This window comes from Lonchura striata, chromosome 12, assembly GCF_050655825.1.
Source record: "Lonchura striata isolate lonStrDom1 chromosome 12, ASM5065582v1, whole genome shotgun sequence".
NCBI lineage: Eukaryota > Metazoa > Chordata > Aves > Passeriformes > Estrildidae > Lonchura > Lonchura striata.
This window is the reverse complement of record NC_140714.1, coordinates 8,500,202-8,528,033: the sequence shown is the minus strand read 5'-3', so window position 1 is coordinate 8,528,033 and position 27,832 is coordinate 8,500,202. Positions and strand designations below refer to the sequence as shown.

General features: G+C 44.5%; 1 protein-coding gene and 1 long non-coding RNA gene across 6 annotated transcripts in view; one reads left to right on the top strand and one right to left on the bottom strand.

The window, feature by feature from the left end:
* Positions 1-27,832, top strand: part of LOC146766243 (uncharacterized) — a 56,044-nt gene that overhangs the window by 27,658 nt on the left and 554 nt on the right. Inside the window, exon 2 of the long non-coding RNA XR_014958115.1 lies at positions 15,943-27,379. This is a non-coding gene — a long non-coding RNA (uncharacterized LOC146766243). The remainder of the gene's footprint in view (positions 1-15,942; positions 27,380-27,832) is intronic.
* Positions 19,364-27,832, bottom strand: part of FHIT (fragile histidine triad diadenosine triphosphatase) — a 537,187-nt gene continuing 528,718 nt past the window's right edge. For all 5 annotated transcript variants that reach the window (XM_085590342.1, XM_085590341.1, XM_085590344.1 and 2 more), the window contains 2 exons: positions 27,080-27,183; positions 19,364-19,721 (listed from right to left, as the gene is read on the bottom strand). In XM_085590342.1, coding sequence (XP_085446468.1) covers positions 27,082-27,183 — 102 coding nt within the window. In that variant the 3' untranslated portion in view covers positions 19,364-19,721; positions 27,080-27,081. The remainder of the gene's footprint in view (positions 19,722-27,079; positions 27,184-27,832) is intronic.

Here is a 27,832-nt window from a genome sequence, read left to right as displayed (position 1 = left end):
TCTTTGCAGCTACTTCTGTCATCTCTGGTGCCTTTTAATATTCCACAGTAACTCTCAGCAGAAGCACCAGAGGCTGAGGGGAAATTGGGCTTTCTCCACCAGAGCCTCTTTGTGCAGGGTTTTCTGTTTGCTGATCACTATCTCGAACAAGCAGAATCCTGACAAATGAAGGGGGGAAGGGGCTGCTCCCGTTGAGCCTTTGTACCTTTTCCAGGTTGTTTTCCTCTGCTTGCTGGGTTACAGAGATACAATCACAAAGCTTTAATACTCTTGCTTTGGGGTGAGGGATTTTGAGCTCTGCAAGGTGGATTTCGCTGAGCTCGGTGGTGCAGGACAGGCTGTGCAGGGCTACAGCTCTTCCCCATCACCTGCTGAGTGAGGGTAACACTGCAAGGAGTGACCAGCCACAGCACGGCAGTGCAAAACAACCCACTGCACTTTTATTAGAGAGGATTTAAAAAGCTCCTCTGCTGTGGGTCATTCTGAGTCGGGGGTTTATCCCAGTCCAGGTGTCTCACAGGTGTTTGGGTCGTGGAGAGCAGCATCCCAACCCAGCCTGATGGGAGCTGCTGGTTTTGAAGGGCATACAGCTGCTGTTTTCCCTTCATGCATGGTCAGGCGTTCCCAGTTACAAACAGGGAGTCTGAGCCTCATGCCCCCCTGCTCTGTGCTTGCTTTAGTCTCTTGCTGTTTTCTTTTTCTTGCCCTGCATTGATACTTCCTTCACACTTCTGCTGGTCCTCCATCACCAGCAGCCAGGGCATTGCAACTGTCTATATTTTAACTTAAAGTGAGTGGCATCTTTTCTCCTGGCAACAAGCTGCTTTGCTTTCTTTCCCTCTCCCTCAATAAAAAGTGACAAGTGCTCCTTCACAGAGCATTGCAATCAAAGGAGCTGCTCACAGAGAGCTGTCAGTAAGTTGTGCACCCTCTGCAAACTGGTTCACTGTGGGACCGCTTAAATAGAGTTCACATCCTTCCCATCTCTCTCCCTCGTGTGACAGTGCCTTGCACCCTTTCTGATAATATCAGAGCTTATCTCATCTTGGCTTATCTGAATAATCAGCTCTGGGTTTTTGAAACCATCTCAGAGAGATTTTTTGTGGCTCTGCAAAGCTCTGCAATGTGGTAGAGGCAGCTGAGAGCTGCACAGAGAGCTCTGTTCCCTCTTCTGACACCAGCAGCCTGCTAATTGCTGGGTCAATGTATAAGGGCGTTTCAGGATGCACTGATGTGCATCTTCAACAGTGGTTCAGGCAATCACAGACACTCTTTGGATGGAGGGTCTCATCTTGCTGAGTGCCAGCACTACCTGGCAAGGGAGCCTCTCAGCAATGCTGCAAATCAATGTCTCTAGTTCTCCAAATTCCCTGGAGCCTGGGAGTTTACCTCTCCCATTTTCATCTCCAGCAGTGTTCCTCAGCACTGATGGGCATCTGTTACCCACTGTCTTAGTGCCAAGCTCTTGCCAGCGTGCCTTGGAGGCATCTTGGTTGAAAATGCTGCTGTTCCTGGCCACAGGCTGCTGAGGATCTGTGTCACCCAGGGCAGCCCCAGTCTCAAAGGGAGACTTTGCCAGGCTACCTTTGGGCTTTGTAGCGTGGCAGTGGATTCAGCAGAGACCATTGCTGGTGGATATGGCTGTGCCCCTGTGCTCACCACAGTGGAAATGGGCAGGGCACAGGTGGGGCATAAGCTTGACATTAAATTAGTGAGTAAATCCACTCAGGGTAAGGCTGCCTTTGTAACCAGGCCTTGAAATTAGGATGGGGAAGGACTGCCACAACTGTGTGTGCTGGCACAAACCAATTCCTGGTGTGGAGATGCTGGCAAAGAGTTTGGCACTACTGCTGATGGAGCAATGCAAGGACAGTTCAGGGAGAGTTCAGGGATGGCTTTTTGACTCATGCTTAAATCTGAGTCCAGCTAATTCCCACTAAATTTAATTTTAATTTGTTTTGACCAAGTGCATTTTAAGATGAGATTTAGAGTTCAAAGCTAGTCACAAAGACTCCCACCTTTATATGAGCAGCCATTTCATTTTGGTCTGTGTTCCTAGAGATAATCCAATACTTGCAATGGAATTCAGCATTGCTCTCAATATTTCTTTGTTTTGTTTTGTTTTCCTATTTGTATCTACAGTATTGACATAGTTTAATCCCAGCTGGCAACTAAGAAACACACAATCACTGGTTCACTCCCTACCCTCCCAAGTGCAATGGGGAGGAGACCTGGAAAAAAGGTGAAACTCTGGTGTTGAGATAAGAACATTCTAATAATGTAAATAAATTTAACAGCAATATGAACAATATTAACAAGAACAACATCATGTTGTTGTTGTTGTTATGAAAAGAAAATAGAGTGTGGAATAAAAACCAGGATGATTTTATTCCAAGTGATTCAAAAGACAATCTCTCACCACCCACAGATGGATGCTCAGCCTGTCCCCCAGGATCAGTCAGTGCCTCTCCACAGTTAATACAGTGAGCATGTGGAACATCCCCTTGGCCAGCTCAGGACAGCTGTCCCAGGCATGCCCCTCCCAGCTCCTCATGCCAGGGCACGGGACACTGAAAAGTCCCTGACTCACAGTAAGCACTGCTTGGGAACAGTTAAACATTGCTGTGCTATTGCTGATGTTCTCCAAAACCCAAAACACAGCCCTCTACTAGTTACTGAGAAGAAAATTGACTTTATACCAGCTGAAACCAGGACAAATATGTTTCAGTGAGTTATTACCTTCATTGTTAGGTTATTTTTTTATGCTGCTAATTTAAATGAATATTGCTTTATCGAGCATAGATGTACATTGGTATGAGCAGCATGAAGCTCAGAAAACTACTTTGCGAGGATTCTCCTTCTGCTGTGCTAATGAAACTGAAACACTCTTCCTTGCAGTGGTCTGTGCAAGATAGCTGGACTTTTTACATTTTGTAATTAGTTTCTAGATGATTATCTATTAATATTTCATGCTTGATTCCATGCCAGTGTCTGCTTTTGGCCAAGGTCTCTTTTGACCATCTTATTTTGCATATTAGTACTAAGCTTCTGAAGAAAACACTGCACTTGCTGAAATCTGGGAGACTGCACTTGCTGAGCAGACTGGGGCAGCAATTTGGGAACTTCAATAATTACTCCTTCGTTCCCAAAAGTCTGCTTATACAGCACATAAATGTGAACTAACCTTTAGGAATCCTCTGCAGCTCTGACACCTAATATCAAACTTACACTTTGCAACAGGATAGAGAATGTATAATTTATGAGCTAGTGAAGTATCTTTAATTAAAAGAGTATTTTCTAAATTTTGACTGAATTTAATTCTAATCTAACAGAAAGAAGCAATCCGAGTCCAGCTGAGGTTTCCCTTAAATACCACCCTTGTTATCTGGGAGACTTTGAATCAAGTAAGATAGATGGTTTTAATTTCCATGTTCTCAGTGTAACACTTGGGGTCAATGTTTGCATACTTATCATAGGCAGTTTACCACTGACAACCACTGTAATTGTTCAACTTTTCCTTGGTGAAGACCTGATTGACTATTATGCACTGTATTTATTTTGTCTCACACTAAAATATAGATGATTGATTATTCCATTATTCTATTGACCAAGGCTGTAACAAGGTGTGACAAATATGTGCCATTACAGTCCATAACCAGCTGTGGAAGGTGGTGCAGTCAGGTAGGAGAATTTTAATGCACACAAATCTCTAGAAAGCTTTAGAAAACTTTCAGGACACTGCATTTAAAAGATGTTACCTGAATTAATGGTCTTCGTTTCTGCTAGGTACTTGCTAAGGATGAAAAAAGAAAATAACAGGTCCTGATCTGAAAAGCTTAAAATATGACTCAGAGTCCATGGGAGTCAAGGGAAATTCTTCCAATGAGTTGCTGGGCTTTGGCAGGGTCCTGAGGGTAATCCTTCTGTTTACTTCACTGAGAGTTGTGTCAGCCCTGAAAAAAATCTCCACTTGTTAACGGCATTAAAATGTGCAGAGAAAGAAATGTCTTCTGTCACTGATGTAGCACATTACTGTGAGTTATATGCACATATCAAGGGGAAAGAGAAAAATCCTGTATTTTAAAGCTCTTTATCTGCAATTTGGTATTTGAAATGCATAATTTAATTATCTTTGAACTTCTTTGTTCCTTCTTAAAATAAATAGTATTTAATTTTCCTGTTAAATATCATGCATTGATGGACATGGAACTGGGGATTGTGGCAACAAAATGGTGTTGAACCAGCCACTGGAAATTAGTAGTAATAAACAATGCATTTGCTACCAGTCTGTCATATTAATTAGTCTTCAGAATGTGTCGGTGTTTTTAATTTGTATTTAACATTGCCTGAGCTTACTGCCAATTAAATACTATGTTGTTATCAACTCAACTCACACGTGATTACATTGGATTAATGTGGTTCTTTTCTTTGATCCACTATAATTAAAAATCAGAGTTGTGATTTTAAACAAGTGTAAAAATACAATTAGTTTGTATATGCAGCTGTCTTTTTCTTCTAATATACTTTAATAACATTCACCTCCAATTAACAGCTGTGGAAAGCCAGGGCTCTGTTTAGCAGCTCAGAGGAGACATTTTGGAAGTGCTGGAAGAATCCCCATGCGTGTCCCTATCCTCGCCCTTTGTCCAGATGTTTTGGATGATACTTTGGAGCGAGACCTGTGACCATTCAGCCCCCAAATCCTCCATGAGAACTTGTCAGATGCAAGCTGAAAGAAAATGCTGCCTTAAAATTCCATACTCTTTGCCTTGAAGCCTGATGGCTGCTCCATGCCCAAACCCCGTGGAGGCTCTGATGGCTGGGAGCACCACAGGGGGATGTGCTGTGCATCCTCCTTGTCCTGTCCCCCAGCAGCTACAGAGCCCAGGGGCATATGGAGACATGGGCTGGTGTAAAATGGGCCACTGGGACTGCTGGCAGGATGGGAACACCTGTGTGACAGCCCCAAAATAACCAGTCTACCCAGCCTTGACTTTGGAGGCTCCGGTGTTTCACTGAGCTCGATTCTGGGACCTGCCAGCCAGCAGGGGTAAGGAACAGACAAAATGCCACCACTCAGAGCAGAAGGACGCTGTTTCCCATCGCTTCCCACTTCTCTGCTGCTGACAGACAGGGCTCACCCAGCGGAAAGGCTGGAGGAGGCTGCTCTTTGCTGGAGCAGATAGAAGTAATTAGTCAAATCACTGCGGCGCAGAGAGGGAAGCTGGCCCGTCTCCTCTGCGCCACAAATGACTCATTGCATAATAACTTCAGCAGAGGGGTATTATTTTCCCTCTTCTGCTTCAAGCAGGGAAACAGAGAGATGAGCTTTTCAAAAGGCCATCAAAGCTTTTGTTTGAGAGATTTGCCTTCCAGGTCTCCTGGGACCACTGAGAAAGTCATGACCTGAACAAATGTCATCAGCAGTCTCTCTGGAAGGCATGGAGACCAAGAGCATTTCTGCCTTCTGAAGGAGCATAGGCATGACCTGGTGAGCAGCTGGCAGATAGCTGCTGACTTGTTATCCACCAGCCTGATAGACCCATTTATACCACCACAGCCCAAGGTGCTGGATCCTGTGGGAATAAGGCAGCCACCCCCTTGTCCATACCAGCCCTGTGGGGAGTGCACAGCAAGGGCATGCAGCCTTGCAAAAGCACTGCTGGCTGGAAGGACATTTTCCCAGCAAGCAGAGACAAAGAGAGACTTGCTCTCCTGCTTTTGGCCTCACTTCCCAGGCAGTGCTGTGCCTGCTGAAACTTGCTCAGTTCAGCTGAGTCTTGCCCACTGCTGTGCTCCATCAGCTGCACTGCAAAAGGCAGAGTCCTGCAAGAGTTTGCCTGTCCCACCATTCTCAAAGCTCCCCCTGTGCCCTGCCTCACCCATTCTCAAAGCAGAGGAGCAGTAAGTAAGCAAAGAATAAAGGCTGAATAAGCAGAAGGAAGTGAAACACGAGCCACACCTTGCTGGCCCCTCTGTAAGTGACACAGTGTAATGCTGAGGTAGTGCTCTTTGTGCACACATTGTGTAGTGTTTCAGGGAGATGAAACCTCAGGCTCCTGATTCAGCTGATATTTCTGGCAAATTGTTGACCTATTGCAGTTTATTCAGGATTTTTCTTGTCCTGGTAGAGTGGCTCTAACAGTGACAGATTTGTCATTCTAACATTTGTTTCTAACAAATATGCAGCTTTTGTGACTCTGAAACTTGTACCTTGAAGCATTCTGGATAGTAATTGCTTCTGTGCTCCACAGTAACACTCTGTGTTTATAGGCAAGGAAAATAATTAATTTAACATTAATTAATAAGATTTAATATACCCAGTGCTAGCTTGTGTCATAGAATAACTCATAGGGACAATTTTAATTTCACCTGACGTTGATATTGATGGTTTCTCTCCTGGGCTGGAACCAGAGGATGGTGTGGCTGCACTCTGGGCAGTGAGAAGGGCAGTTCTGCTAACAAGAAGTGGCTGTGGGGAAAGGATTCAGGAGAGCCTCTTGTCACCTGGAAAAAATTTAAAGGAGAAAGCAGCAAAATGGCCCTTCTTTCAGTTCACCTTGGGAAGGAACAACTGCAGAAACAGTCTCCTTGCCTGGCTGTGATGCAGAGGGCTTGATGGATTAAATGCTGCTCTTTTAGAATTTTCCCTGCTTTACTGTAGCATGAGCAAAAGGACATTTCTTATGTCACTTCAAAGAGGAGATGTGTCAAATCACAGAGCACCAGGCTGGAAGTGACCTCAAGGATCACCCGGTCCAACATTTCTTGGCATCAGCAGTGTCAGACAAGATGGTCCATCACCCTGTCCTGCTGAACCTTAGAAGTGTCCAGTGTCAGGGAATCCACCACTTCCCTGGGGAGATTATTCCACTGCCTGCTTGCTCCCACTGTGAAAAATTTTCTTCTTGTGTCTAGCTGGAATCTTCCCAGAAGTCATTTGTAGCCATTTCCCTCCCTTTTCCCTGAGACTCCTTTGAAAAGGGAGTCTCTTCTTTGTAGCCACCCTCTAAATAATGCAGCATGGCTATAAAAGCCTTCCCTAAGGCTTGTTTGCTCAGGGCTGAGCAAACCCAGCTCTCTCAGCCTTTCCTCACATGGAGCCCTTCCCAGTCCTTGGCTCACCTTTGCAGCCTTTCTCTGGACTCCCTCTGCCTGTTCACATCCTTTTCATGTCACAGACCCAGAACTGAGCATGGTACTCCAGGTGTGGGCCAGCTAGTGCTGGGTAACGTGGGGCAATGACTGCTTTATCTCTGCTGCTGATGCCACCCAGCAGGCTGCAGTGTCCCTTTGCTGCAGCCATGCACTGTTCACTCACGCTGAGCTCGTGATGCAGTGACAAACCAAATGCTGCCTTGTGCTTTGCCACCTGTTAAACCCAGCCAGAAGCTCGGATCAAACCCCTTCTCTGAGAGCTGCCAAAAGGCTTTTATCACCAGTGAGATGCAGCCTGCAGGGACCTGTCACAGTGATGTTTCCCTGCCAGGGGTCAGAGATCAAACAAACTTCCCCAGTGATCTGTGTCCAGGTTGTCTTTCATATCCTTTCAATATCCTTTGGCCTCGCATTTCATATCACATTAAGGTTTTTCCAAAATACTCTTGTTTAAGATGAAACTCAGGCTGGAGCTTGTACCAGCCTAGAGGTGTGCCCTGGCAGTTGCACTTTTGGGGTGTTTTCCCAGAAGTCAGGCAGTGCATCCTTGGCTGCCATGGGCTGGATCTCCAGTGCAGCTCAGCCTGCATGAGTGAGGATGCTGCAGGCAGCCGAGGTCTTGGGAATTGCTAATGAAACCAACTGCTCTGCCAGCAAACCACCCTGGGTCCCCCACTGGCTGTGTAATTAAAATGGGCACTGTATGGGTGTGAAGTTAATGCTGTATACATAATGTATCTGTCCCAAGGTAAGCCTTCACATCTGTTCTCTGTAAAAGTGTAAGTGCAGGATATAACTGAGTGAGTGGGAAATAGTTTGAGTGGAAAGCAGTGCTGTCCCCCAGCAGTTCAACCAGACCTCTCTGCAGAAAGCAGTGAGTTTAACCAGCCAGAGCTAGAGCTGGCATTAGACCAAGGTGGAGGCACTCCTGGTTAAAAACATTCATGGCTTAGTTTTCAAATTTTTTCCACTTTATTTTGTCATTGAGGACAAAGAGAAACTTCAGCCTGTAAATGCCACCGGTTCTCCATTCCACACTGACGTTCCCAGGGACAGCAGAACTGCCTGTAAGGTGTCTGTCACCAAATGAAAACTGCAAAAAACAATCTTCCAGGTTTCTGCAAGCCCCTGTCACTCCTAAATAAATTGTTACTTAACCCTTGCCTGCCCACCTCCCTCTGCTGCTGGAGCTGAAGATGGTGACAAACTTTCCTCAGCAAGCGCTGCTTCTCTGGGTGTGGGAGAGCTGCTGCAGCTCAGGGAGAGCTGCTGATGACAGTGAAAAGAGGGGGAAACACCTGTCCTGGCGTTTAGGGCTGGAAGTGTCTGCAAGTGCATTTGTAGAGTCAGAAAGGCTCACCCAAAAGATTTGCAGCTATAGACAAAATCTGAACTACCCACCCAGGCTTTTCTTCCCACTTCACCTACTTTTTTTTTTTTTCCCTAAATGTCAGTTTGCTTGTCAGCCTCTGGCTGGGGTTTTCATGTTATTCCCTCACTTCTTTCAGTAGGATCCCTTTGCCAGAGAAGGAGAGAAATGTCACGGTGTGACAGCTCCTCTGTCCCAGCTGCATGTGGGAGCAGGGGGGCCTCTGGACAGACAGACAGAGAGACAGACAGACAGAGAGACAGACAGACAGACAGCACAGCTCCTGATGGGGGGCAGCAGGAACCTGTCACACCCAAAGGCAGCAGCCCGTGGATTTAAAAATAAGATGTGCAGATTTGGTGGCTGCACTTGGGTGGTTTCTCCTGGCACAAAGTGGGATGACACCAGATGCATCCTGGCTTCTTTTCCTCCCCCTCCATCACACCTCAGCACTGACTCCTCAATACTTTGAGATGCACAGTAATTTAATGTAATTAAATTAGGTAATTTAATGTTTTATAGTATATGTATGTCTAACCATATTTATTGCTTATAATAATTTAATGTTGTATATTTATATATGCATATAAATATATATAGCCACATATAGTCCTCTGAAAGACCTTTATATGATTATGTTTATATGAAATATTTAATACATATGTAAAATATAATATAATATAATAGTATAGTATAGTATAGTATAGTATAGTATAGTATAGTATAATAATATGTATGTGTATACATGCATATGCATGTGTGTATCTATAAAGACTTTTTAAAAGGTATATATATATATATAACCACCATATATATATATATATATGCACACATTTTAAGCATAAAAAACCATTGGAGTTTAGAAATGTAAATATATTTGTATATAAACACCTGAAAACATTCTATATCTCTATATCATCTATATCTAGTGAACACAAGCATTTTGCAGAGGCTGTGGCTCTGGTGCTTGGCTCAGCTGTGCTCAGCAGTGCCCATCTCACCTGCCCAGGAGGTCTGGGGGAAGTTCCCATCTCTGTGGGCTGCTGCTGCTGCTGCCCCCCCGTTCAGGGAACTGTGACTGAGTGCCCAAAACACCCTTGGCTGAGCTTGTGCCTGAGCATTTGTATTTGTTTCTCTGTCCCTCGATGCCACTCTATAAACAATGAGATTTCAATTGCCCCTCTGAGCATTTGCTGGCATCTGGCTGTGTTTAGAGCTGACAAACAGGGAGTGTGCTGCAGTCTGTCCTGTGGGAGGTGCACAGGTGGGCACACACCCAGCGCTTGCTGTCGTGCCACTGTTCATTTTCCCTCTTGTTTTCCTGACAGCCAGTGTCTCAGCCCAGCCCAAAAGTGACTCTGGAGAGTGGCTGAGGACAGGGCAGAGCCAGGTCCCTGCTGAGGGCCAGCAGAGGTGGCTGGCCTTTGGAGAGGAGACCCAGGGGTGGAAAGGGATGCTTTGCTGCTCAGCTGCTGATTTGACTAGAAATCTCTTTAGTGTCTGTAGCACAGATACTGATGGTTTGTTTACCATCTGCAGCCTGGTTTACATCAGGAGAAGCTTGGGAATCAGTGTTCCCTTCTGGTTACAGGACCCTGGGGCTTGCAAGTGCTGCTGGAGTAGACTGAGGGTGGGGCAGTACCTGGAAAACTCAGCTGGGCACACCTGGGCATCTCAAGGCAGTGTAACATTCTTGCCTACATGCAGCCAGCCAAAGCTCTTATGTTGATTTTGTGCTCCCTGGAAAGACTTTTCTTTTGGCTATTTTTTTTTTTTGTTTTGTTTATCTCTGGCTCAAAATTTATAAAGTGCTTGACCACCCAAGGAGCTTTGCAACTCCACCATCTGCATTGTCACACAGCAAGCAGGTCCCCACCTGCTCCAGATCAGTTTAAAAGGAAAAAAAAAACTTCTAGGAAGGAACTGTAAGCAAAATTGGATGAAAAATATGTTATTAAAGAGAACAAGAGTTAGCAGGATCTACGTGGCATAATGAAAGAAGCTTTGGCAATGAAGCAAGCTGTGTGAATAGGTCAGGAAGGGAATGATGAAGGGATGCTCGCTGAGATTTAGACCTTGGAAAGACTATTCAAATGCACAATTTCTACAAACACAGGGCTTGAGAAAGACCAGGGAGAGCAGACTGGAGGGAGAGCAGCTGGCTCAAAGCACAGGGCAGGACAGGCTATGTGGCCTCTTCCTGAAAGCAGGAAAAATCCCTGGCTTTGGGGTGAGGGGGAAGATTTGGAGCATGGGCTAAAGGCAGCATGGGAAAGGGACCGAATGCAAAATTGAAAGTTAAGAAAGATGTGCAGAAATGAAATCCCAGACACATGAGCCCAAGCTGAGCTGGGTTTTATAGATACTGATCAACCAGCAGGAACTTGCAACAGGACATCTTTGGGGTATTTTATGTAAATAAAATATTTGCTGGGCTTATTGGGCACCTAAGGTGCAGGCTTGGGTTTCCAAGAGCAGAGAGTGGCAATCTTTCTCCTGCAGTTTTCAAGGTGGGTGCTTGACCATTTTACAAGCTCAGGGGTGGGATTGTGTACAAGCAGCATGTCCAGTGTTGTGCAGGTATTTAAGAAGGGCTTGCTGAATGATCAGGGTCCAGTACTCAGAGCTTGGTCACATTTTTCCAAGAGACAGACCATTTACAGAGACATGAAGGCAAATGGGATAAAATGCAACATGATTTATCAAGCAAGATTAACCTGAAATCCCTAACTGATCTTGTAGATAAAGGAAATCCAACAGTTCCCCTCCTCCAGGATTTCAGTGAATCCCCTGCTTTTGTGCTCTGAATATCTAACAATGTAAGTCGTGCTGGAGATGATGGGGATTAATTAAATAACTCAGAAATAGGTGAGGAATTGGCTAATAGGGCCCAGTAATGATAAGAGAGCTTTTTCAAGGACTGCAGCTGACATTGATCATTCTCTATCTGCATTAAAGGCCTCAGCAGAGGAACAGGGGCTTTTGCTGAGGGAATCTGGTGGAGATGATGACAAACACTCAAGGAGCTTTGGGATATTTTAGTGAAAGGACCTGGAAGGCCATGAACACACAGGAGGTGAAAACCCACTGGTGCAGCATGGTAAGAGGCACTCTACTGTCCCCCAGAGCCCCATGGCAAGAGGGAGCACACTCAGTTTATTCCATGTGATGCACCAAGGCTCTGAATTTCCTTGTGCCCTGCTCCACCCCTGTGCCTGGAGGCTTCTGCAGCTGCGTGTTGGATGCTGTCAGATGCAAAAAGCTGTGACATAATCAAGCAGTGCTGGTGGTATCACGCCTGGTTCAGCACCCCCTTGTTCACAGCTACCAGGGAAACCTGTCACAGCCACGCTCTGGTTTTCTTGCTGTACTTCTGCCTGCTGTCACCCATCTCTCTGCATGCCTGATTTCTGACTAATGTAAATACACACCCCCTTCTTTAGCATAATTGAATACTAATTCCTTAATATGTGTTATTTTCCACTGTATCTCCATGCCCCTGCTATCTGTCTTAAGAGTGCCAACAATTGCTATTACTGTTTGACTGCTGTGTGTATATAATTAGAACAGTTGGCTCAGGTAAATTCCCTTTTCTTCCTTCAGTTCCTTCCTCTGCTTCCCTCTAGTCTGCCTTTTGGGGTTTTTCTTCATTTCAGGCTTTTTGGAGGAAGTTTTCAAAGCAGGGTGTGTGGCTTGTAACTCTGCCACCGATTGGATTGGAGGCCACCAGCTGCTAAACCCCCTAAAACCTCTGAGTTTGTTAAACTCTCCTGAGCAGCCAGCTCCTCTCATTCTCCATTTCTTGTCCCCAAGGCTCGAAGTGGAACTTTGTAAATGATGTTTCTGCAAGTGAATTGCCTGGCTGGCTTTATTCCCCCACAGTTGTCAAGCATCTGCTGGTGTCCTGCTCACCCCCACGGAAGGGACATGCCAGGACCTGGATCTGGCCAGCCCATCATCTCCAAGCCATCTTTGCTTCAACAGAGAAAGCAAAACACCCAGTGGCTGAGGGATTCATGTGGAGAAACAAAGCAAACCCACACTGGAGAAATTCCCACTCTCCTCTCTCCTCATGTCAAAATTTGTCTTGAAAGATTTTCTTTCACAGGGAAGTACCTGTTTAATTACAGCTATTGCAAAGACAGTTAATAGCTGATGAACACAGCAGTATATTTTAATTGAATATATTGAGCACTCTGAACAAAAAGCTCAGCTCTTGACCTTTCTCATGAGTGAAATGTTAGAACAAGCTTCCCTACATTCTGAGCCCGTGGAGAGCATGGAGGGGACCACCCACTGCTGTTAATGGAGCCACCCATGTAAATGCCTTTATGACAGCTCAACAATGGGCTGCTGAAAGTGCAATTAGTTTCATTTCATACAGTTATTGTTCATGTTGGAGGGTAAAAAGTGGGAGGGATGCTCTGGTTAAAGCAGAATGACCCAGGTTGCTGTCTCTGGCCACTCCAGCCTCAGCCATCCCACAATAACACTTTTGTTAATGTCTGGAAGACTTTGGGTGATTTAATGCTGGTGGCTACAGTTTGTCATTGCAATGGACAGATCTGTGAACTAACCACCCTCTCCTGCCCTCCAGGACCAGGACAAGAAAAAGCCAGATTTATTAAGGATGCCAGGAGCTGTTGCCCCACTGCCCACCTGGGTGCAGGAGCTGCAGAGATATGGGACCCACACCCCTCCCTGTCCCCTCACCCCAGCCAGCTTCTGGTTTTATTGATTTCTGAGCTTGTGATTAAAGTTTGCTCGTGCTGTACCTTCCTGAATTGGCACTTGGGTCCTTACTCCAGCAAAAACTGGCATTGATCCGTGCTGGAGCATGGGCTGAGTGAGCCCTCAGGGACCAGCTGTATTTTTGCAGCCTGGTGCTCTTCAGACACATGACAATTTCAGCACAATTTAGTAACATTAAAACAGCATTACCAGTGTGTCTTTAACTGGACATAAATAGAAACCTTGACTTGTCTACAGTGGTTTGATATTTTAAGCTAGACATGAACATTTAGTCCTGGCTGGCAAGCCATTTTATCACCAAAAAGAAATTTTGTAGGTTAGGTAAGTCAAGAGCTTATTCTTGCAAAACTTCAGCCTGTGTCTGTGAGCTGCAGTGAAACTGCATCTAATACTCAAGTGCAGGAAAAAAAGGAAAGGCTCTTTTTAAAGCTCATGTGTGATGGCAAAAAGATACAAAAAGACCAACGCCATTTTACACTTGTAAAAATACCCCTTAGTAGATTCATATTTTTTAATCTTCAGTACAAAAGCTCCGTAACTAAGGCATAAGTTTGCAATGACTAGCTAACCTTTTTTTCTATAGCCTCTGGCATTAAAACTCTCAGTAAAAAGACACTTTACAGCTAGTTCGGGCAGTTCATTTTCTGTCAGTCAATTCTTAGGCTGGAAGTATAAAGGCAGCAATATGACAAGATTTCTATTTTAATATCTTTACTCTTGATAAGATAATCCTAGAGGAATGGTGGTGATCAAATATTTACAGGCAGTGCTCACTGACACAGTCTATTGTAAAATTAAATACATAAAATTATGTGGGGATAATGTTAATGTTGTGATAGAAGGACAAAAGGCAGTATGCTCAAAATGAAGGTTGACTCTTCTTAATATATCCTCTGAGGCAGGACCACTGCTGCTGGCACGGGGAACAGAAGAACTGCTTTCATTTCACATTTTGTGACCTTTCTCTGCTTTTCAGTAGCTTGTTTGCTATTTAAACACATTTGCTTACTTAATGATCTTGATTTTTAAGTATGTATTTGTGTGTGTGTGCTGGGTGTCTCTCTGAGATGCACTGCATGGCTAATGAGGCCTGGCAGGATTTTGCACTGAGCCCTTGGGAGCCCAGGCTTGGTCCCAGCCCAGGTTTGGGCTGTGCTGCAAGGGGCTGTGCAGAGCAGAGGGCACAGACTGGGGGCACAGGGGGGTCTCTGCCCACTCACTGCATTAGTCAGGGTGAGCAGGTACCTCTGGGAGCTCTTCCTATTGCCCTGCAGGCAGGACACGTGGAAGTGCCCAAATTCCTGCTTTTATTGACCATGAGGCTGAGCAAGTGCACTCAGGGAGAAACCTTTGCAAATACATTTTTTTTTTTTTCTTCCCCATCTCTCTCTGCATTCTTGGTGGGACATGAGGTGAGCTGAAGGCCCTGTCCTTGCCTCAGCTGTCCCTGGGGAGCACTGGCAGCACCACACACCAAGGCCCCTCTGCCACCACTCCTTAGTGATGCTCCAGTGATGCTCAGCCCGAGCACAGGGAAAATGAAGTGCTGATTTAGGCTTAAAAGCCAGTGCTAGCTAATATGGGAAATTACTCCAGCAATCATCACTCTTTTTCTGTCACTATGGTGACAAAAGAAATGACAAAAGCCTGAGCAGAAAGATATGGTGACTCAAGTAGAGAGGGACAGAGCAAATGCCTGGCAGCTGCAGCCAGGTCAGGGCAGATCCAGGAGGGCAGAGGCAGAACAGGAAACCTGTGCTGGAGCCATTGCTCACTGCTGGATGCACTTGTGTCCCACAAGGGGTTTGCAGTGTGACACAAGCACTAAACCCATGTTGCACCAAGTGTCACACTCAGTGTAGCTTCCACAGACCTAAAAAATATAATAATGTCAGTCATACAAGGTTTTCATGCCACAGCTTTAATCCTAATGCACTAACCATTGATTTTTGCACCACCTTCCTCTGCAGGACTTGCTTGCCACCAGCCCTAAGTGGCTCTGCAGCTTTCTCCCCACAGTGTCAGCAGCTGAGCATCCTTAGGGGACACAGAGGAGCTCTGCTCTTCCCAGCCAAAGCAATGGTCACCTGGGCTTGGCAGCAGGTGTCTAAGATGAATGGGAAGGCACAGGGGGCATGCCTGGAGGCACCCAGGCTGTGGGGAGAGCTGAAGGGATTCTGGCTCAGCCCCTGTCTCTGCAGCACTGCTGGTCAGCTTTCCCTGGGGCCCTTCCAGCATTCCCCATCTCACCATGCACAGACAAAGTACCAGCTCCCAGATGCCCAAGCAGCAGGCTGCTGTGCTGCTCAAGGAGAGAAATCTATCTCAAGAATATCTTCTCAAAAAACTTCAAAGAAGAAACTGGGCAGTTGCAGCAAATTTGTGGGTCCAAGGACAACTTGCTCAGGAGTCCCTGGTGGAGAAGGTGCCACTGCATTGGTGCCCATCCTGCAGTGACAGTCCAAGCCCTGGGGGCCAGGAGGAGTCACCAGCAGATCAAATGGCATCCAATGTCTGTGCCATGTTAAGCTGAATTTTTATTTTCTTGGAGTCAAAGGAGGAAAAATGGTGGTGCAGAAGAGGGTTCTGGAGAGAGAAGTGGGAAAAATCTTCATCCGTAAACACATCCTCTGCTCTACCTCATCTTTTTTTTTTTTTTTCAGGAGGGAAGACTGTATTTTCCAGCCAGCTCTACTCATGAGTGATTGTGCAGAGCTGTGCTAATGGGCTCTGCCAAGCTGTGGTCACCCTACGGAGCTATTGGCAGGAGACGTGGCAAGTTGGAAAGGACTACAAGGGAACTCTGCATGATATTTTTTGATGAGCTGATTATTCAGAAATTTCACAAGAGCTGAAATATATCACTCTGTTCTGAAACTCACAGCCCTGCCAACACACAGGACAGCTTACATGAGCAGCAGCATTTTCTCCTTCACAGAGTTGCTGGCCTGCACGTCAGGATGCAGGAACTGGACAAGGCTTTTCAGCAGTCATTGACCACAGTGACAATGAGAGGTGGGGAGTGGATAGGAGGACACAGGAAGCTGGCATAGAAATTATTTTGGTACTTTCATGGCTGTCACTGTGTGTGTATTTGGGTTTGGGAGTTTTTCATTAGCTCGGTGGGTGCTGGGGCATTAAGATTTTTATTGCTTTGTGACCAGGTATGAGATCACCCTGGATTCCACATGGCTTCAGGTATTTTTATTTCAGGAGTGCTCAGTCCCTGGCCACATTTCAGGGTACTGTCACATGCCAGGAGCTGACCATGACTCCCCCCATTGCAGCCAGGACCTGCTGTCTTGGCATCAGCCTGAGTCTGCAGCCCAGTCAGGCTCCCACAGAGACCAGCAGAACATTTTCCTTTCTTTCCAAGATTAACTAAAACCAAAACACTGCCTTATTTGAGCACAGAATCAAAAGAGAGCCTGACATCTGCGGGGTGGGTGAAAGTGTGCTGGGGAGGTTAGAAGCAGCTCAGATTTCTGAATTAACACACAAAGTCTTCAGGGAGCTGACACGGCCCATCCCCAGCCCATGGACCATCAGCTGTGCCACAGAGAGCCTGGAGCTGGCATATCTGCATCTGGAGCAAGAACAATGCTGAACTGCTGAAAGGCAAATAACAAACACCCCCATGCTGCACTCTGAAAGCACTTGAGCTGCCTGGCATGGCAGGGGATGCATGGGCTGATGTGTCCCCATCAGACTGAGCTCCCAAAAACCTGTCTGCTCTCCTGTGCGTGTCCTGAGACACCTCTGCAAGTTCCAGAGCAGTCAGGGGACATGTGGAGCTCCTGGGCTGCTGCTACAAGTCTGAGGAGAACTGTGGCTGAACCATATATGGTTTTACTCATGGAAAACAAGGCACACAGGCACAGCCCTTGCAGCTCTGCAGAGGAACTGCTGCTTCAGGAAAAACTCTTAGGAATTGAAAAAATCTAGGTAATTTTCTTCTCTGTAGGGACAGGGAATGAGGGTCTGAGCTGTGTCCTGTTATGACGCCACCCCATTGGGACACTCCTCTTGTGCCATGTCCATCTGAGCCCCTGCACAGGTGATTTTTCCCATGTCTCCTGCTTTGGGTGAGGGAGCTCAGCACTGCAGCGTTCCCCAGCCCATAGGCAAACCCCAGGCATGACCCCCATGAGGGCGAGAGATGAAGGCTGAAAAGGACAAAGGTGGTTACAAAGTTCCTGAGTGTCTTCAGCACAGCATCTCCTCACATTCCCAGCAATGGCACCCCTGCATACAGCTCCTTGCCCGTGGAAAATTAAGTCTGTAAGAAGTATATAAATGATCCAGACAGCATCTTCAAGGTCCATATCTTAAAAAAACCACGAGGGTTTACTCCACATTCTGCTGCAGGATGTCATGTACTTCATGATCTACCTTTTCTAATCTCTCCTTATCTCTCACTCCAATCCTTTCTCATGTCCCTCATCTATTGCAAATTCCCTTTTTAAGCTGGAGCGAAGCACATAAATATTTTCATGCTGCATAAATAGGTTGTTTTGTGCATAATGTCAGAGGAGGCCTTTTTTAAAACCAGGACCTTTAGTACTGTGATAACGGCCTCCTCATTTACACAAATGAAATCTTCCACGGAGCTCAGCACTCATCTGCTCTGCAGCCCCCATGCAAAATGGCTGGCATAGCGCCTGCTCATCACAGGGCACAGAATTAATACAGAATATTCCATAATAAATAGGGAGCCATTGAGCAGCAGGTTTGAAAATCCCTTGCAAATGTAACTGATGCTGAGGTTTCTCTTTAGTGTTCCCCAGCAGCACAACCATTGTCTTCCTTCTATGTGAACTCACAGCAACTTGAAATGCTGAAGTGCAAAAGGACAACCATTTATGTTGGCCCATTTGCCAGCATCTTTGACCGTTCTGTCTGCTCACCTTACCTTCTCTGTCACTTCTTGCTCCCTGACCTTCATTTCCTGTTTATTCAGCCCTTGCTCAGGGTCTAAAAAGTGCCGACACCATCAAAATGGACTTCATTTACTCTGCACAAGAAAAGAAATAGTGTTACAATCTGTACAGTTTTTAAAAGGGCTAATGGAAGATACTGGGGGCCACGCTGGGTCATGGTAAGTCTTTGAATCACAGTGGTTTTCAGGAGCAATATTTAAATAGCATGACAGTAAAAACTGGAATCAAACATCTGTGATTTTGCTCTAGTATTTCTATTTCTATTTGACCAGCATAAAGACTTAAAGGCTCTACAGTACAGATCAGAGAGAGCTGGTGAAAATTATGAAAACTCATCCATTGTGCATTTTCAGACTTCTCAGGTCAGGCTGTAATCCTCCAGGACAGACTATCCTGGAGCAGTTGAATTTGTTCTGAACATGCTCACACTGTTCTGCCAGGCAGGCAAAGCTCTGCTCTGGACCTGACTGTGACCTCCTTGAGCCCTCAGGTACCCTATGGCCTCCCTCAGCATGACTCTTATTGAAAGACTTGGGGGCATTTTGCTTTTCATCTTGAGTTTGGGGGACACACAAATCTTTGATTGTTTGCTTCCCTGCAGTTCCAGAGGAGGATTATGGGTCCCCTTTTCATGCAAATCTTACAGACTCATTTCTTCTCTCTTCCATCTGTTTTTGGACTTCTTTTCCTGCATTATGTGTTGGCAATCAGCAACTAACCCGTGGTGGGTTTCTTCCTGGGTGTGTAGTTCCAAACACAGCATTTCTTGCTCAGAGATTGTTCCACGTGGGAGGCTCCCCCTTGATGTTTGTGGCTGGGAGCAGCCATTCATGCCAGCCTAACCCTAATGTGATTATTGTCCCATGAGCAACTTCCCATATTAATTGTTTTACAGAAGTGTTTTGTATCACTTAAAACTCCAGAAGCCTTTTCATAATGCATCAAAAGAACAGAGAAAAGAAAGATCTCAGGAAACTTAATATTTCTTGTTATAGAACTCACCTGATAAAAAACAGCTTTCCAAGTTTATTTTGGCGAGTCTGTAACAAAGTCTTGGTTTGTATGAATTGCCACACTGCTAAAAGATCTAATTTTTCTATGATAAAATAGCCTACATACAATAACTGAATCAAAGAGCACAACAAGGAGTAAAGACTTTATAATGTACCTAAACACAGTAGCTACCAGATTTCCTGGCACTTTATTTCTATTTAGGCCAAGGGACAATTTAAAAAGATTCATTCCCAAGTACACAATTCAGAAAAATATGAGTTACAATTCAGAGCAATATTTTGAACCAGTGCTGTTGAGTTGTCTTAGCTGGAATTCAACCTTGATGATATCCAAAGGTCCAATAAAATTTTTCATGGAAGGATCCCATATTTGTAGAACATAATAAAATTGTCGAGCTGCAGCTGCAGGGCCACTGAGAACTGGAGAATGAGGTCATTCTTTCTGGGGACTTTCTGGTGTCATGGGATGTGTTCCAAACACTTTGTTACCTGATAAGTATCAAACATAACAGATCATTACATATAATAAATAGCAGCTTTGATCTTTGTTAGTAAGACAAAATGTGAGGCTGTTTATTACTAATGACTTAGGTGCTCATTAGTGTGCTCTGACAGGAGTCACTGACAGCAACAGGCAAAAGGAAATGTTCACTGTTAAACCCCTACACAGCACATTGCAGCTCCTATTACAGCCCATGCAACAGAGAAGGAGAAAAGCCTTGCACACAACTATTTTAAAATTTACCAGATCAAGAAAGAGACTTGTCCAATTTATTATTTGCTTTTCCAATAAACTGCAGTTGCAAATAATACTAATGCCTGCCTTTCACTTTGTGCTTTTCATTCCTAACTCACAAAGCGCCCCTGGACAGAGGTCAGGATCATTTTACAAAAACCAAACATGAAGTGAGGCCACCCCTCTGATGTCCCTGAGTAAGGCAGCACAGTCCCTGCTCTGTTGACCTCTCCTCATAGGAGCAGAGGATTAGAAAGGGCATCTTGTGTCATCAAATCCAGCTTCTTACTCTTCAAATCTATTTTGCTATAATAACCTCATGCAAGACTCTTTGGGGCTCATGATCTCTTATATAAGTTCCTACAAATAATCTTTCAAGACTATCATCTCTTGTTTATCCTCATCCAACCTGACCATGTGGTGGGACTCTGCCTAATGCCAAGGAATTACACATCAGTGATTTGGGACCATCACCCAGAAAATACCCTCAGCTTCACATGCTGGAGAACAAATGGGGCATTTCTTGCCATATCTGCTCCAATTTTATGCATATCTTTGTGGTCCATCCTAGTAAAAGAGCTGTACTAGATGCCATGACAGATGTGAAAGGTGTTCCTGAAGCAGAGAAATAGAAATGCTGAGAGCCTGAAGCTGCGGAAGCTGTGTGTGAAATCCCTGCAGAAACTCAGAGCACAGTTTTTACTGCAGTGGTAGCTGGAGGCTTGCAGCAGCCACAGGTGCTGACACAAGTGGGACATTTGAGTTTATCCCTGCAGTACCTCTGCTTTTGTGTGGGGACTGACATCCTGCAAACAACAGAGCCTCAAGTACACTCAGTCCAACATTTCCAACATCCATCACCCCCTTCCTTTCTCAAATAACTACTTACTGGAGGAGTTATTAATACCTTTCCACCTACACAGCCTAGACAGCGACACTCACACAAAGGCAGTGTTGAGGCTTTGAGGTCAGGCTCGAGTTGCTGGTTTGGGCAGTTCTACAGCAACAGGATACCATGATACAAACCTTTGCTAATAATTGAGCATGAAATAGGCTTTCGGCTTGGTATCTTCAGTTTTGTACCTTCACTTCAGAACATGTTTAGAGCTGGGAAAATTATCTCAGCTTATTAAACACAAAGCTGTTAGCCAAGTGTTAGATGAGGGCATGGCCCCCGAGCTCGCTGCCGGGGCTGCGCGCAAGGCTCGGCTCTTGCCGCTGCTGTGGCTGCAGTTCAGCCACCCACTTCTTGGTTTGATTGTCTTTCTCACTGAAACATATGTTTCCCATTCCCACGGCATTTTGAGCAACTGTTTCCATTGTAAGCCCCTCCTGACTGACGGCTCGATGGCAGCCTGTGAATCACTTGGCACGGATTTTGGGAATCTGCTTCAAGGAGGGTCTGGCTGCTCGTGAAGAGCATCCTCTGGCAGCTTTGGGGGCAAGAGATTAGCACCATTTTAGAGCAGGTTTGGGTGTAAAAACACCTAGTCACAGTTGATATCATCCTTATTTGAAGCTCAGCATTGTCCTGCACCTCAGCTCTTTTGTCCCAGGTCCTCAAACACATGTCCACCACTTCTGCTCAGCTTTCCCCATTTTCCTCCCATACAACGTGACACGCAAAGCACATGATGAATCAAGAACTGATCCCACTGACAATATTTGATTTTGACAGGAAGCCCAGGTAGGCATTCAGGCTGCTGGATATGCAGGTTAAGAGAAACATTTGGCTGTCAGCTTTCTTCACCAACAGTAACACATTTGCTGCTTTGCATTTATGCTGTAGAATCATGCCTGAGTCTCTGGCCCTGATGTTTGTACTGTGGCCATAATTACAGGATCCAGGCAGTGCTGTATGGAATTCATGTACTGAACAGCTGAATTAAATGGCCACCTATAAGGAAATGAAATATCTTTTTATAATAATGTATAACTTTCAGGACAGTACTACTTCCACCCTCAAAACAGAGCCCTGGAATAGGTGTGAGGGGGACATCATTACCTCTCACAAGAGGATGACATTTCATTTATAACTCTAGCTAGCTCTCCTGTAGCTCTGTTTTCATAAGAAATATCACATGCTTCAACCAGAAAAATAATCATCCTCAACACTGAGGCTGCTGTGCATTAGCACACCACATTTATTCGGGGAAGCCTTTTGCCCTGAGCTTTCTGAGTGTCACTGCTGTAGAGTCACTGCACCACTTCTGGCTGTTTACCCCTTGAAAAGGTAATGTAATTCCTGTGTATAAACCTTCTCCCTGCTGCAGAGTTGGAGAGTCTGGATATTTTTCACTGAAAAAAATACCAGCAAGGGCCAGATTATGTTTGTTGGATTTGTGTTGATAATTAACTTTCCTTGCATCCCATTGAAATGACAAAAACATTACTTTATATGTAGTTACCACAGAAAAAATAGTATTTAGGTGGAAAAGCACAGACCCTGTGATCTGATCCATCTTCTCTTTGCTATTTCCAACTACTTAAAGCATAATGTCACACTGAAATGCACACTTGGAGTGCTGCATTCTCTTCTGACAGAATTTTATGATCTTTTTCAAGGTGACCTTCATAAAATGTGTTTCTTTTGAAGCTTATACTTCATTCTCAGGTCATAATAGTTTTACACAGGCAAGCAAACTGCCAGCTCCTGCTTTTTAATTAATGCTTCTTGGAGGCTTCTGAGTGGGGGATATAATTAATAGCACTTAAGTCTGGAGTGCAGAGGAGTCTATAGCAGATTACTGGGATGTGTGTTTACTGCAGGATTACACACAAACAGCTCCTGGACCATGCCCTCTGGGAATTGCCCAGGCTCTGGCACCACCTGACTCTAACTCCAGTGTAAGCACTCAAAAGGTTGCCCTGCTTTATCAAGTGGTGCTCTGAAACTGCTGAGGGTCTCTGCTTGCTGCAGCCCTTGTCCCTGCTCCCATTTCCCATAACACAGCATGCTGTGCTTTTCAAAACTGCCTGGTCACTCTGCTTTGCCAACAGGCAGCACCAAGTGCAGGAAATCCCTGCACCGTGCAGTGGTGCCCACCCAGGTGCCCACCCTGCTCTGTGGCCCACAGTGCATCCTCTGGGGCAGATGTCCTTGCTGCATCCCAGATCCACTCTGTGCATCACAGACATAGCCATTGCTTTGTGGGTTTATGCAGTTTAAAGTACCAGAAATGATAGGAGGGTTTTTCTTACAGTAAAACAAGCAAAGATGGGTGTTGCAAGTCATTTTGTCATATTTGCCTAAATTTAAGGAAAGTGATGGGATTGCTTTGGTTCACTCTCATGCATGCAGCATGGATTGTCACACTCCAGAGGTGCTGGAGCAAAATCAGATGCAAGTCAAATTGCCAGTTTAAATTCCCCCTGGCCTGCTATCAGTGGTAATTTCCTTGCTGAAGTCAATAGAACAGCGTTTTCTCACACATGCCGAGATCTTGGTGCAGAACAGGCAGCTGTGAGGCAGGGTGAGTGCTCTCAAAGAATGAGTGGGGGAAAAAAGAGTAGAATTCATACTCTCTGGAAAAGCTGGAAAGACTGTATTATCCAGAAACATTGCCAGACTGGGGACAAAGGGGAGAACTGACATCAGAAATACTGCAAGACTGTGCAGGACACATTATTTGAAGGGATTTCTACAAGAATTTGGCATGTTGCAGGACACAAAATATTCAGGTGCTTAAGCAATTAAAAGCTATTGAATATTTGTAACTCCAAGCACTTGGCAACAGAATATCACTGTCAACTTCTTTATGCAAAGGGACATTTTGACACTGTACTTAAGACTGACTACTTTTCTAATGGCATAAAAGTATTACTTCAGTTATGCACAAAATAGGAAAACTACTGAAACTTGTGCTGCCTGGTTCTTTCTTCAGAAATAACAACACAGAGTGAAGCTGCCTTTGAAGAGAAATATTTTTCACATACTATCTGAAGGTTAAAGTCTTTTAATCTTTAGCCTTTTTGCTGGCATGTGCAATTTAAAATGCTCAAAACAGACTATCAAAACACCCAGATACACATAGCTAGAAAATTCAAAAGGCGCATCTGAAAATAGGCTTGGAAATTAGGGTGCTGCATCAACTCCTGCTCTTTGAGAAAGGACCTTTTCCCCATGGATCCACCTCAAAAATCAACCAAGTTACCAAACACGCCTGACCAGAGGACAGCCAACACAGAATGAGAAATGAGAAACAGCTCCCAGAGAGGCTCTAAAGAGGTAAAATCTTGGTGCTGCTAACAAAAGAGTGACTAAATGGGGAAATTCTGTATTAAATATCCATCCCCCAGAATATTTTTCTTTCCTTTTCTTTCTCACTTCTAGAACATGAAGTTCTCCTGAGCTTCAGCTCTGTGGACACAGTTCTGTGAGCAGAAAGAACAAGTCCTTCTAATGAGGTGGGATACAGTGGCATGGGGACACCCAGGGGAAAGCCAAAAACACAAGCAAAGCACAAATTCACTCACTGATATTGCACACAGAGATAAAATATTTAAAGATAAGCATTTTTGCAAGGGTGGAAACCTAGCAAGGCTAAATGTGTTCATTTCCTGAAGCAAGTGGGTGGATATTTTGGGTCATCTGGGGACTGATGTAGAAGCACTCAACTGTAGTTAGTCAGCCAAGAGGGATCAGCACCAGCAAATTAAGTAGAGAGAGAACTTAGAGCTTCTTGCCTTACTCAAGTATTTATTAAGAAAAAGTTACTTGCAAGTCCTCCTTGATTAGATAGTCTCTAAATACAGGTAAAAGATGCTACTGGACCTTGTCTAGTCTTACAGGACTTGTGGCAGGTGGTGAAGGACTTGTGATAAATGTAAGGATAGCTGGAAAAGCTCTAAAACACAGCTTGGTCTGTCCAGGCTAAGCCAGCTAAGCTGGGCTTCTTTAAACAAAACAATGAAGTACAAAAATAATGCATGAGGCCTTAAAAATCACTATTTATTGGCTGCAGAACACCCACATTCAGCTCTTTCTGACTATCCCTATGCTGCATGAAAAAACCTCAAGTCAAGTGTCATTCAGGTAAATCCACAAATGGCAAAATAAATGCTTTGTAGGTGAAATACAAAAATAGCTTCAAAGAAGGATGCATATAACCTTGTTAATTTGCCAAAAGTTTTCAATCTGCATCACTTTAGAAGCAAGGTTAAGAGAGAAGACAAAGGCTGAGAAATGCAGAAGGTGCATAGATATACCTTTATCTCAGATTCAGAGCCTTAAACCTCAAAGGCAAAATAATTCTGGGGAGAAGAGATTGACAGTGATGCCTAATGTTGGGAATTAAGGGTTGGAAGGACTGCCTGTACTAGGCACTCTCATGATAATGATGCCAGGAAGATTTAATTTACCAGTATGTTCTAGGAAAGGTAATGACCTTAATATCACAGGAAACGTATCAAGAGGTCATCCATGCAGACACAGGCTGACTCATTTTCATAACAAATGAAAATGGATGTCCAGCCACACGAATTTGCTTGCAGGAAAGGATTTATATTATACCATCTATCCAGTTTTGTGTTTGTATCAGAAAAGATAAAGAACATTTTATTGATATATGGGGATTTAATTCCAACGCCTTTGAGAATCTCTAGGAAAAAATGCATTTCCAATTCATTTCTGAAGAGAACAAATAAAAATCTCCCCCAAAAACCTAACAAATCAATAAAGGGAAAAGATATCACAGTGGAATTGGGATGTGCCATTTCCCCCTAGGTACTATTCATTGGTTGCTGGGCCATAGATGAAGCACCACATAAAGCCTCTGTTAGAGAAGAGTGCTTACACATGCATTACCAAGGATATGCTCTTCCTGGCTGAGTAATTCACTTTTGAGAAGCATCTTTCTGAGAAGGTGAAAAGTGGGTGTCTAAATGCAACTCTAGCAGCCACTGCAGAAATGTGACTGTGTAGCCCAAACCCTGGAGGTCTCAGCTGCTGGGGAGAAATTTCCTTCACAGATGGGAATTACATGTGTTACATGGATTTTTCTGTGCTCATCCACAGGAGGGTTGGCACAGCTACTTTGGCTGGAGAAGACAAGAGCATGGTCACGATGCAAGAAAAAAAATGGAAGGGGAAGTCTGATGAACTCCAAATGGAGTCATCCAAAATGCCATCCAAATGGCAGAATGCACAGGAGATGAGAGCTGCCACGTAAGCGTGCCACCCCTACAATGCACAGTTTAGCTCATGATTTCTCAAGCTGGGCTGCAAGCAGTGAGTCACACAGAGAGAGGAGGGTTATTTCTGGGGTTTTGGTTCTTCAGAGGAAAAACATGAAACAGTCAGAAATGACAGAGAAGTGAGAGTGCTGGATGATGGCAAACAGCATATGGGGAGCAGGGGAGAGGGAGATTTGCCATCCTTGCTGCAGTATTACATCCCAGCCTAATTCACATTGATCTCCAGGGACCAGCTCATTTCTGCTGGAAGAATCTGGCTTCTGGGACTCCAGGTACAAAATGAAAAACTCTCAATTTCTAGAGCATCAATGTTGGTGTTTGCCAAGTGTTTTCTCTTTTCTGTTCCTCCCTGCAAATCTTTTTTTTTTTTTCTCTTAAGGTCCATGGAAAAGTTAGCAGAACAGGCAGTTTTCCAGCAGGCTTAGTTTTGGAAGTTGAACTGATAAAATTATTTAATACTTAATAAAGTATAGGTGAGGTTAGTATTTGCTTATGCACTCTATAGTCTGGATTCTCATGCAAATTTGTATGTATAAGTGCATTTGCATATGTGGCTGTACACAGACCCACTAGTTTTAGAGGTACCAGGGCTGTTTTCTATATTAAAAACAGAGTGAGGATATGTTAGGTTGAAGACTCCTCTTAAGTAAATGCTGATGATTCCCATTTCTAGATATACCATTATTTTTGCTGTCTGGAAACAAAATGCTCTAGGATTGTGCTGATTTGTTCAAGAAGGAGCATATTATTTCAGCCACCATTGGAGTGCCATGATTTTTTGGAAACAACACAAAATTAAAAGCTTTATTTTCTTTTGTTCCATTCTAGGTATTTGCCCTGTTGTCCTCAAGAAGCCTCTGGAGGCTTGAGCAAAGGTTTGGGTGCTGCAGAAGTAAGTCAAAGTTCAGATCATTACCTCTAATTTTCCTGGAAATACTTCTTCAGAATTTCTGCTTCAGCTGCCATTTCTTCTTCTGTCCTCCACTTGTCAGGGGAATCATCTTTGTCGTGTTGCTGCAACTTTTTGAGGGAGAAAAGAACAGAAAATCAGTTTATTATTTTTTTCAGTTTGAATGTCAAATTTAGGGCAGTCAGTCTAAGTATTCCATGTGTCTTCAGGATGGATGGACCTGGTGATGAGGAGAGGAAGAGTGAAGGTTGCTGGTTTAGAGTGGTGACAGTGGCTGCATTTACAAGGACAGCACCGTGTGCCAGGGTGAGTGGCAGGCAGGGACAGGCTCAGCTTTGTGGGCTGATGGTCAGACACCTTGTGAGCCATTGATGCAAAGCTGGCAGGTAAAACAACAGAAAAACACTCAGGTCCTTTGAAGCAGCCATCCCACTACTGGAGTGAGCTGGACAATTTGTCACTATTTCCTGTAAATTTTTTCTCTGTCTATTCCTCTGCCCATGGGATCACCTTTTCAATCAAAGACCTATTGTGATAACAAGGCCCTTTTGCAGCTGTTTCCCACCAACAGTTTATATTAATATTTTTTCAATTCCTTCTCTGCATGCAAGTTATTCATCCTTCCTTGCCATTGTTGAAAGGAAGACATATCCCTGGTCTAGAAACAAAACCTGTTATTTTAAGCATAATTATATTTCATTGATTTCTTGGGGGAAAAAAATAGTATAAGAAACATATAATTTTTGTGTCCAACTTGCA